We start from the raw sequence: 12,116 nt of genomic DNA on the forward strand, positions 1-12,116 counted from the left end.
CATTCTTGATTAAATTATCTTTCCATTGATATATAATTTTTTGGTACTACTCCAAAACTATTGGTGTTATTAGCCATCAAACCTCAAAAATATACTTTTCCCAAAAGGTTTCTACAATTTTGGCTACTACTGTAGGTATCAATCCACTCACTTCTCAGGGGCACCCATCTGCACCCACACTTGCCCATGGAGAAATTTCAGCGCAAAACTACTCACTTCAATATTCACAACACCCAATGCAGGACCTAAAAATTTTGTGTTATGTTTTTCTGTTCAACTAATACAAAGTTTTTTATTTGGAAGGTGTTCTCCCTGGCAGATTGCAGAGCTGGTAGCCTTATCAGCTATGGAGGAACTCTGCATGTTGTTTCCAGCCTCATTTCTGACCATGCTTAATGCACAAGACAATTCTGTTTCGCATAGGACCCAGTGTACTTCCCCTCAGAAGTATTGATACACTGCCTATACTAACCAAAACTTAGCACAGATCAAATTCTCTCTGTTGCAGTAGGTTTCTATTGACTATTGTAGTTGTGAATCTGCATAGTTCCCAGCTGCAAGGTCCAATCTTTTACCATTCTCTCATGACCCACTACACAAAGGAATATGGCCATGTTGAAAGCCTTTTCCCCCAGTACGTTCAAAACAGTAACATAGTTCTCAATCTTGCCTTTACAAGACACTGCAAACTTAATTTCCAAGCTTCAGCTGATGCAGTCTTAAGCAGAAAAGATTTGCAACAACTAGTACTTTTTCAGCAGCACATTCAGTAAAAAGATTCCACTTGGCTAATATTGCTGTGCTATCCTAGCTAAGAATACCCTCCAGCTACAAAAGGAAATTGTTTATTGAATTAACATGTATACTTAAAAAACTACTAAATGGATGTTGTTCTAGGATTCCTTTTCATAGAATACAGATAATTGAACAAACGTTGTTGCATTACATTCTTGATTAAATTATCTTTCCACTGATATATAATTTTATGGTACTACTTATAAATTAAAGAACTGGGTTTATGATGTAGCAAATTCAAAACAGTTTGACCTGAACCCGATTGCTTTGAATTTAAAGTGTCTTGGTTGAACTGTGATGAAAGTGTTTCAAGCTTGAAATCTGCTAATCAAAGTTAATGGGACCTTAGTGCAGCTACAGTATTTCAGTCAACAGCCAAAACATGTTGTATTTGTATGGCGTTCAAAGCATTTCTTCCAAATCATTTTTGAACTGTGCATGTCCTAATTGGTTCTGGTGCTTTGCTTTTTTAGAAAACAGTGTAATATGAACTAGATGGAAACTTCTTTCCTAGATAAATGAAACTAAACCAAGAGTTTTATCATTCCCTGATAAAATCTTACACACTATAGAAAATCAAATTATTTTGTCGAGATCCAGCTAGCTATTGTTCTAAGTCAAATACAGATTTTCACTTTGTGAGATGTACTGCTGATTAGCGAACATTTTATTTGTTAGATTTATGAATGTTTGGCTGCCATAATGACTTTTTCTTTCGTTATCAATGAAACGGTATTTCTAATTGTTGTCATATCATAGGAATGAGTCAAATGTGCGAAGAATGCATACTGCTGTCAAGCTCAATGGAGTTGTCCTAAACAAGTCACAAAATGCCCAGCTGGTATTACTGAACATGCCTGGACCTCCCAAGAACAGACATGGGGATGAAAACTGTATCCTTCTTTAGAAAAAAAAAACTTTAGACAAAGTCCAAAACTTGAGCCTAATCAATTTACAAAACAAAAATGAAAAGTCTTCGCTGTAATAGATTAATATAACCATTCTTCTGGAAACTTATTGTGATATTATATGATCAGATAAAAAGTATGAGAATAGAATTGCAAGAAATAAGAAACAGGTGAACATATAAGCCGGGAAAATAATCTGTTTAATGACAACTTATTACAATCATAGATCTTCTGAACCTTTTCTTGTTTATCAAATATTTTTAACATACCTCAGAATACAGATATATTTTCATTTGTGAAGTATACCGTATTTATCGGCGTATAACACGCACAGGCGTATAACACGCATCTTCATTTTAAGAGGGAAATTTCAGGAAAGCGCCCGTTTCACCCCCACTCTCCCACCCCCCGCGCACTTCAATCCACAGTGTCCCATCCTGCCTGCCTGCCTGCCTGCCTTAGTTTCTGGTTGTTTGGGAGCAGCTTGGCTGAGAATAATAACTATTCGCCTCTTTTACTCAGCCGAAGCTGCTCCGAAACAACCAGAAAGCGAAAGGCAGGCAGGCAGGCAGAACGGAGCACTGCGGGCGGGGCGGGCGAGCGGGGTGGGGGTGGGGAGAAACGGGCGCTTCAGGGAAGCCCCCGCTTCTTTGAAGCAGTTTCTTCCTGTGCTGGTGGAGGAGCGAGAGAGCGACTGACAGAGCTGACCCAGAGAGAAGGACAGGCTTCGGTTGCTTCCTCCCCCCCTTCTTTCATTTGTGTCCTTGATCCCCGATCCCAGCAGCATTCACCGAAGGCTTCTTAACATATCTTACGGTATAAAGGGGATATTAATTTCTTACATTTGTTTATATAAATATAGGAAAGAAAACATACAGCATCAATACAAATTCTTATTTTTCACTGTGAATATATTTTAAAAATAGTACTTTGATAATTATGGCTAAAATATTGGGATTTTTAAAAAAACTATAAATTACAAAGGGTATATATTTCCCTCTTGTCTCAAGGAAAGTTTAACACAGCTGCATTGATGTAATCATGGAATATTCCATGATTTGTTTTCCTTTGCCTTTGTTTTCAGAAGTTAAAAGCAAACCCTGAATAGCACATGACATATAAATTATAATATCCAGTTTCAATACTAAATTGGGAGTCAGATGAAATGTAAACTGCCCAGAGTCATTGACTTGAGATGAGCAGTTATAGTAATTGAATAGATAGGCAGCTAGTAGGAAGAATGAGGGGTGGAGCCAATTGTAACCTGTTAAGCATGAGGAATTGAGTAATATTATGTTTGCTCTGGACCTTTTTAATGTTGCCTTTTTAATTGCGCAAGCTGCTTTTAAAATTTATTTCCACGTTCAACCAGAAAAAGTAAGTAATCTCTCTTTGTATGAATTTCAGTTTCATGGCTGAATGTAGATTTGAAAGTTCTGTCTGACTCTTGCATAACAGATCTTCTGGGGTGCAAATTACACATTTTATGAGAAAGAATATCATAGAGTAGTAATATGGGGGTCATAAAGATTACATGCATTCCTTACAACCTTGACTGATTTAACACCCAGACATGGAGTTTTTGGAAGTTTTGACAGAAGGCTTAAACAGAGTGCTTTTGGTGCGAGGAGGAGGACGTGAAGTGATCACCATTTACTCCTAATGATTTCACATTAGCAAATGTTGGAGTAAACAACTTTGGGCTAGACTCATGTTTCTAGTGTGCAGAATACAACATTTATAGTTGAATACTATTCTCCCTCCTGTTTATTACATAGATGTTTAAAGTTTGTCTTTACTGAAGAAATGGGGATGTATATATTTTTATATTAATGTAGAAAACTAGGAGACTTATTTTGTCATTCACATGAAGATGGGCACTGAGTACGCTCATAGAACCCTTTATACGGAAAAGGTTTTTTGCTTTTTTTGGGGGGGGATATAGGAACACGTTTTAGTACTTTTTTAAAATAATGATGTGTTAAATGATGGGTTACAAGAAATAAACAAAAAGGGTGGTGTGGGGACTCCAGGAATTGTTTTATAAATGTCTACAATTGTCATTTTACTACTGACCTTGCTGAGTTACAACCATTTTCCGCCGTATTGTTTCTCCTTAGTTCTGTGCTCATATTTACGTATCAATTTGTGAAATGCCTAGCACTGTATTTTTATGGGGGGGAAATTAGTTTAATAAAAATAATTTATTTAGTCACCACAATTATTTAACTATTTGAAAGTGTTACTTCTGAGTTTTATTTATTTACCCTTAAGTTGTTTAATTGAGAAGCTGATTTGAAAAGATCATTTGCCAGTAACAGATAGAGCAAATCAAGATTGCATTCTATAATACATATTCACTTGTTGAATAATCTCATGTTTTAGAAGAAAACAGTAAAAATCTAGTAAAATAAAATCAAGTTCCAGCATCAACCATTACGTATATTACCTTCCTTTGGATGATTCTACTAAACAAACTAGAAGAAAAGAAGGTTATTCTGTATGGCTACTGGCAGCACAACACACTTCGGTCATGGATTGGAAAGCATTCTGAATCCTACACAGATGATCAACAGCCAAAAGGGATTTGTTTCAGTCTGCAAACACCTACCCACCCATCTTTTGGGGTCTACACAATATCTCCTATACCCTTGTTGGACGAACTACTTAGCCAGGGATTAGGTGACACAGTCCAAATTTCAGACCACATTCCCAAAATGAAAACATGGATTAGTATATTTTTCCAGTTTGTGAGCATTGAATGGATCTAAAGTATGGCTACTGGCAGTTGGAACCTTCTCCCATAAGTAAGTTCCATACATTTTGAGACTATCCTAGAGTAGTTATTTTTTTCTGAATTCCTCAAGATATTTTTCCGTCCTACTACATTTTCCCATTATCTTTGTTACTGTCTTTCCAAGAACGAAAACTCAAATGATTCCTAAACTTTACTTGGTATTAATGTATCCACTATTATAGTGAACTTTAGTTTGTTAAATATTTCTGTGTCAAGACTCCGCTGCAGTATGATTACCATTTTTAAAAATATGAAATGGGGACATAACTTTTATATATCTACTGCACATTAGTGAATTATTAAATTGAAATATTTGTAAATTATATTAGCATTTCCACAAATGTAATGGCTCATGTTTTTATCACAGAACTAACTAATGAGAAACTTAACAATAGCTTCATTCACTATAATTTATTAACTGTTTCTCTAGTTTATTTTTGTAGCTTAAAATTGATAGTTGCTAGCCAGTCATTAGGGATAGTCTAATTACTTATTGATTGCCCATAATGAATTTCATGGTTATAGTTACACAGTGTTCCATATAACTCCACAAGCATTTTAGAAAATAGTTCTTTCAAATGACCTTAATAGGCTGTTTTGAAATATAGTGCATCACTTTAGAATTTGGCAAATTACTTTGGAAAGACAAAAGAATTTCAAAATGATCTGGAATAATTGTTTGCCTGAAGTAATAAAATGTTCAGAAGCATATGCTAATAGTAGAGCATATGCTTTGGGAGAAGAAAATCCCAGATTTAATTGCCATGATCCCCAGGTAGAGAAAAAAAAAAGGCTAACTTTTCCTCAACTAGTATTCCCATTAAAAAGGAAATACGTTCCAATTCAATTTTCCAATTGAAGATTTTTGATTGGAGTCATTAAAATATACTTTTTTTTTCTCTGGGTGTTTGTCATCTAGATCAGGGGTGTCAAACTCACGGTGTCATGTCCCATTTTTCCTTTGCTAAACCAGGGGTGAGCATGGTCAGTGATGCATTCAGCCCGCAGGCCGCGAATTTGACATCCCTGGTCTAGATCTTCACTATCATACTCATCTGATCCCACTTGTTTCTCATTCTAGTATGCCATAGCTTGTTATCCCCATTCTCCTGGCAATGGTTGGACCTTATCTGTTTTTCTGTCGCTACATGGAGTCTTGTCTGTGCGAGTGACTTCTATCACTACCTGAAAGTTGTTCTAGATAAGCTGTAATATCAGTGAGAGTATCATGCTAAAAGAGAAAATTAATCATACTTTTGCAGAGATGTTTTGCTTAGTCAAACACCTGATAATCTTTTGAGCAGCTTTTAGAAATAATTCCTAAAGCTAAAACAGTTGGCCTGCAAAGCCGATGACATTTACTTAGCAACTTCTCAATAATATGCTGTATTCCCAAAAATGAAAAAAAAACAAAACCTCAGATCTATGTGTTAGCTATTCTTCCTCTGATAATTAGCTGACAGAAGGAAAAAAACTTGTTAGTGGCTTATCATAAATATGGTAGATATGGGTGGCTGATGGGGGAATCAAATTGTACATAGATGAATAAACACTCCAACTGGTGAGATATTGTTTCATTTGCTGGGCTTTTCTTTGGGACACAATGGGAGAGAGAATTTTCAAATAGGTTCTAACTCTTGACACCCTTTCTAGGGAAAGTATATCCTTGCACCTGTATATATCAGTGGTGCTGAAGCAAAAATTTCAAGAATTCAGACTGAGCTCTAGTTGTAGTTCTGAAATTAAAAAGTGAATGTCTATGTATAAATAGCAGAAAAAACTATTTCTGTTTCAACTGCTAGCATGACTTTGGTTTTAAGGTAATTTAGAAATGAGGCATTAACTCTTTGCTGCCACAGGGGATAAGACATGTTCATCATCTATATTTTCAAAGATATTATTCTGATTGGAACATTGGTCTTAGATGATGGCTCCCATATTACACTGGAATTCACAACTCCAAATGTCTCTAGGGTGTTAATTTTCCTAATATTCTCCTTCCAGAGGATGTTATGGTCTTACTAAAGATTGCAAAATCTATCTTGAGGGAGGTAGATGGTCTAGAAATATGCAATATAAATAAATGGGTTTACTTTTACTCTTCAATTTTGACATATTTTATTTAAAGCATAGGGGATTCATTTTCACTTTTTCGATATTTTTACACTCTTCTTATTGTTAGGTTTTACTTGGCAATTCTATACCAGTACTTCTGTCATAACAGCCTACCCTGAACTTTTCTAAAGATTTTTGAAGTAGTTTATTAGAACCCAGTCTCTCTATTAGTTTGCTTAATGCTTATTACGTTAACTCTTATTAGTGTGAAATGTATTAAAAAGAAACATTCTATGATGAGATGTTAAGCCTTGTAATTAACATATTGTCATTATCAAGTCTAGTAAATGGGAAAATCAGCTTCCTTACACTGAAGATTCTGATGTAGAGCAAAGATTTATTTTTTATTTTAAACATTTATATAGTTGCCCACCTTATACTGAAGTGGGTGGCTTCCAGTCAAGAATTAGAACAATATCAGTAATAAAATAAAACCATGTTAAAACAAAATTCATGAACATTAAAAACAAAAAACTGGCACCAAGTGAAATCTCTGACATATACAGTCACCTCATCCTACCCCAGGGCTTGGAGGAAAAACAAAGTCTTCAAAACTTGATGGAAGGCTAAGCAGGTTGTTGAAATTCCTGTTGAATTTCAAAAGACAAGGTGTTCCATTGGACAAGGGCTGCTACACACTTCCTAGTTCTCATACATGGCAAAGTTTTAGGGAAGAGACTAGAAACATGTCCACCCTATCTAATCTGATAAGGCAGGTGGCTGCCCTTAGGGAAAGGCAGTCCTGCAGGTAACCTAGATAGGGCTCTAAAGGCAATAACCAGCACTTTGAATTGTACCCAGAAGGAATCTGGAAGCCAGTACTGCTTGTATAACAAAGGTGTTACACAGATAAACCTAAGGCCACCTATCACTGTATATGCTGGCACATTTTGAATCGGATCATGTAAGCATTTTCTCATGTGACAATACTATCTCATCGACTCTTGCTCATCAGCTCCTCAGATTTAGGACAGAAAAGTATCTTGCTTTGAGCAGATTATGTGTTTTAACTTAGTATGCGACATCTCCATGATAAGAACCAATTTTAGTTTATATCTTATTTTCGTAAGGACCAATTTTCATGATAATTGCACAATGAAATAAATGGCCTAATCGCTAAAGCCATATACATTTCAAAGCTTTGATTCATATAATAAAAATCCGGGTCTGATGCATATGCCAATAGCTCTTAGCTTGTACCAAATGTTTGCATATTTGTGAAAGTAATCTTTTTGTAGCTGGGGTAGCTGAGGACAATTTTTAAATTGCAAATGGATGTGAAGCTGTTCTTTGCCCATATTTAAAAGATGTTTTTATGCCTCAAAGGAACTGAAAAATAAGGTAATTCATGGCCCAATTGCCTTGTGTTGTGCTCTATAAGCAATGTCAGTGTCTCTAGAACTGGATCTGTTGCTTAATATGAGAATCAATTCCACTCATGCAATATCATTATAATTTAAAAGCAGAATTTAAATATCCAAAAAGAAAGGCAAGTAAAGTAGACTTTGTTTAATTTGAATTTAGTAGCTACCCAATTCCAATGTATTTAAGACTAACCTACTCTTTTAAAATATTTCATTGGAACGCGCAGAAATTTTGTGTTCTTCCTTTATTTCACTGATAATCTGAAAAAGTTGCAAAGTGATTCCAAAAGTTCAACTGAGCATTGGGGAAAAAGAGATGCTATAATGGATGCCAACTATGAAATTCCTGCAATGTTTCAAGCAGCAACAGAAATAGCCATGCTCAATTCTTGAGAGGCCACCTAGGGTTTGCCTGAACTGCTCCCTTATTTAGAAAAAAAAGTGGAAGAGGGAAAGATTGCCATGTTTTCAAGTCACCCCCAACCTTTCTTAATTTGTGCTACTCTTCTATTTTTATTCCTCCCCTCCTTGCTTCAGTTAAAGAGGATCAGTGGGAGTAGTGCACACTAATGTGCATGTGAGTCAGAACAAGGATAATCCAACAGCAACTTTCCTCGTCTAGATGAGCAATATTTGGCAAGGGTGTCCTGATTTTAGAAATGATGTGGGAACCTAGATTTTGCACTCGAACATCATTGAAAATATTTGTGTATGGACCTATAGCTTCCCGTAGAACATCCTAAAGCAGGGGTTGCCAACCTTTTGGACCTCAGGGATCACCAAGCTCATAATTTTAAATCCCAGGGACCACTAGCTGGTTCTGTGGGCATGGCCTTATTTGTGGGTGTGGCTTGGTGGTCATGTGACTGGCTGGGCATGGCTTGTATGTAAATATTATAAATATGTATATAAATATTGAATTCTTTTATAAGAAAAAAAAAACTTTTACCCAAAATCAGGCAAAGCAGGCAGGCAGATTGAGTTGCTCACAGAATCACAGATTCATTCAGAAATCTATCTATCTGCCATTGGCTAGCTCAGTCTGTCACATAAAATTTGCTTGCAAGCAAACTCGCAAAATTAACTCACAACACACCATGCATGTAAATATTGAATTTTTTATTAAAAAAGGAGCAACTTTTACCTAAAATCAGGCAAAGCAGGCATTTAAATTATGGTAATTGGTCCATCCTATTTATCTATCTATCTATCTATCTATCTATCTATCTATCTATCTATCTATCTATCTATCTATCTATCTATCTATCTATCCATCCATCCATCCATCCATCCATCCATCCATCCATCCATCCATCTATCATCTATGGCAGGGGTCGCCAACCTTTTGGACCTCAGGGACCACCAAACTCATAATTTTAGATCCCAGGGATCACTAACTGGTTCTATGGGCATGGCCTAATTTGTGTGTGTGGCTTGGTGGTCATGTGACTGGCTGAGCATGGCTTGTATGTAAATATTATAAATATTTATACAAATATTGATTTTTTTTTATAAAAAACGAGCAACTTTTACCCAAAATCAGGCAAAGCAGGCAGATTGAGTTGCTCACAGAATCATTCAGTGATCTATCTATCTGCTATCGGCTAGCTCAGTCTCTCAAATTTGCTTGCCGTGAGTCTGCACTGAATTTGCTTGCAAGCAAACCTTCAGTCCTAAGGGAGGTTCGCGTGCTGAGCGAAGATCTAAAGACTAACTAGAAAGCAAGAAATCCAACCATTTCCTGCTTCCTAGCTAATCTAAATCTCCCGGCACAGCAGAACAGATGGTGGTCAGAAAAAGGAAAAATAGCAATTTAGCAGGCAAGTTTACCGGGTAAGGAGTGAGTGGGCGGGGAGGGTTCCCATGGGCCATGTGGGCGGCGCAGCTTTGTGTTTCTGCACAGCCTGGATTAATTGCTTTGTGGGGGTGCTCTAGGGGTGAGATTTCTTTGCAGTCCACCAAAATTTTCTCGCGGCCCACCGGCTGGCGACCACTGTCCTAAAGTATACCTGTCCAAGTGGGACATTAAAAAAAATAACACCACAGAACCCAGATGGTTGTTGAAGAGAATCCATGAACATATCCTGATGTTTACTGAATTAGAAAATTATCACAGTGCTGCAATTAATTTCTGCAACATTGGCATGAAAAATGAAAATTCCTTCTATGACTTGGAATATGTACCTAAGGAATTGGTTTTTGTCCTTTTTTATTTTATAGTTCATTCTATTCTCTAAAGCAAAAGTAACAAATCATGCAAAGACCAAAATAACCTGGGACATCTTTGATCCTTAATAAAACCTAAACTACCCACAAAATCTATGTATCGGCAGTTTGGGAAATAATTACCAACACATTCTGACTAACATGCTTACATATTCTTTTTTATTTGGTACCATTCTTATTTTTACAGTGTGTAGAAACATACAGTACATATGAAACTGTTTTCTCCTTATACAGTCTGTCTCTTCTGCCTTCCACTGCAGTTAAGTCACTCATCTCAATCTGGAAACACTAATCCACTTTGAAATTGTTGAACCACTGAATGTAAAGTGTAGCATTACTTCCTTACAACTACTACTCCTTGGCTCTGAAAGTTAAATGCTATTACCACGTACTTGAGAAACAAAAAAATATCAGAACTTTAAGCCAAAAATATGTTGGTCATGGAAAACAGTGTCCTGAACAATATTGGGCAAGGGGGCAGGAGAAGAAGCAGAAGATAAGCATATTTTTTCTATTAAATATGACTGAAAAAAATATATTTTATAATGATCAAAAAGATAATATGTTTATACTGAGGTAGATGAGTCTCAGAGTTTTGATAATCAAAAAGCACGAGCATTTGGCAAAGCTCAACATCACTACAATCTGCAGAATATAGCGAATTTTAGGGGGGAAAAGTAGTTTGCATAATTGATATAGTCATGGAACACTGCATATATTGATACAAAATGTGTATACTTGGATTACACTGTTATCAGTGTTAAAACTGTAAAACAAAAGCAGATTAAGAAACGGCACCGTAATGAATTATCCTGGAGCAAAGTCTTTGAGAGTTGACAGAAAACAATACCTTATTTAAAGGTCATTAACTTGGGTCATTAATGAGTACCTTTGGAGATTCGGCAGCTCTGCGTAAAAGCACCAATTCTGTTTTTGTTTTGTTTTTTACATTGCAACAAACATGCTAAAGTTGAGGCAAGTTCTCTTGTTAAACTGATGCAGCTAAAAGAATACATTTACAAACAGGCCCTTTACAGATTTTTAATTTTTATTTTTTCATTCAAAGGATCTCACCACACTACTGACTGGTTACACTGTTAAGCCTCCAAAACAGAAAAGAATATACATTGGCTGAATGAACCAACAATAAGCCATTTAAATCATTGGTGGTTTGGGATACCATGGTGTACCATATGGTGGCACAATGGTTAGAGTGCTGTACTGCAGGCCACTTCTTCTGACTGCCGGCTGATTGCAATTTGGCAGTTCGAATCTCACCAGGCTCAGAGTTGACTCAGCCTTCCATCCTTCCTAGGTGAGTAAAATGAGGACCCAGGGACAATATGCTGACTCTGTAAAACCACTTAGGGCTGTAAAGTGCTATAAAGCAGGGGTCTCCAAAGCTGGCTGAGGAACTCTGGGAGTTGAAGTCCACAAGTCTTAAAGTTGCCAAGGTTGGAGACCCCTGCTATAAAGCACTATAAAAGTTTAAGTGCTATTGCTGACTCCTCCCTGTTCTCCCTCCAGAGAGACATTTATGCTGAATCCTACTGTCTTCCTAAATGAAAGGAGCCCTTTCATTCATGGAATGGCCAGTCTACAGGCTGCTCACTATGAGCAAGGTCCTAATGATCTTTTCCAGGTGGGGCAAAGGTGAATTCCCTGAACTAACTAGAGTTCTCTCCATATTTTGTCTTGCAAAGAAATGTCCAATTCTCTGCAGTTTACCATAATCAACTTTCTCCAACAAACCTATCTGGATAAAAGAGGTTCCCGGGAGGGGGGAGGGGGAAACCTGTTTGGATAAAAGTATTGTGGGGGGGGAGAGAGAAAAGAGTTAATGGTTACCTGTTGATGGATTTGTTCATGCCCACAATTCACCTACTTCGTGCAACAGCCGGAAATCTCTTA

At 36.8% G+C, this 12,116-nt stretch overlaps 1 protein-coding gene and 1 long non-coding RNA gene across 7 annotated transcripts in view; both read left to right on the forward strand.

Moving 5' to 3' along the window:
- Positions 1 to 5,915, forward strand: part of SLC12A7 (solute carrier family 12 member 7) — a 117,312-nt gene extending 111,397 nt beyond the window's left edge. For all 6 annotated transcript variants that reach the window (XM_026672500.2, XM_087961123.1, XM_026672499.2 and 3 more), the window contains 2 exons: positions 1,555 to 1,688; positions 3,275 to 5,915. In XM_026672500.2, the coding sequence (XP_026528285.1) occupies positions 1,555 to 1,688; positions 3,275 to 3,366 (226 nt within the window). In that variant the 3' untranslated portion in view covers positions 3,367 to 5,915. The remainder of the gene's footprint in view (positions 1 to 1,554; positions 1,689 to 3,274) is intronic.
- Positions 5,916 to 10,334: 4,419 nt separating this feature from the next.
- On the forward strand, positions 10,335 to 11,850 carry LOC148131390 (uncharacterized). Its single transcript, XR_015748771.1, has 2 exons — positions 10,335 to 11,582; positions 11,667 to 11,850. It is a non-coding gene; the product is annotated as an uncharacterized LOC148131390 (long non-coding RNA).
- Positions 11,851 to 12,116: the final 266 nt, after the last annotated feature.

The sequence above is a fragment of the Notechis scutatus genome, chromosome 3 (assembly GCF_049901735.1).
Source record: "Notechis scutatus isolate UNSWTSFEM ecotype Mainland chromosome 3, rNotScu1.2, whole genome shotgun sequence".
Classification (NCBI taxonomy): domain Eukaryota; kingdom Metazoa; phylum Chordata; class Lepidosauria; order Squamata; family Elapidae; genus Notechis; species Notechis scutatus.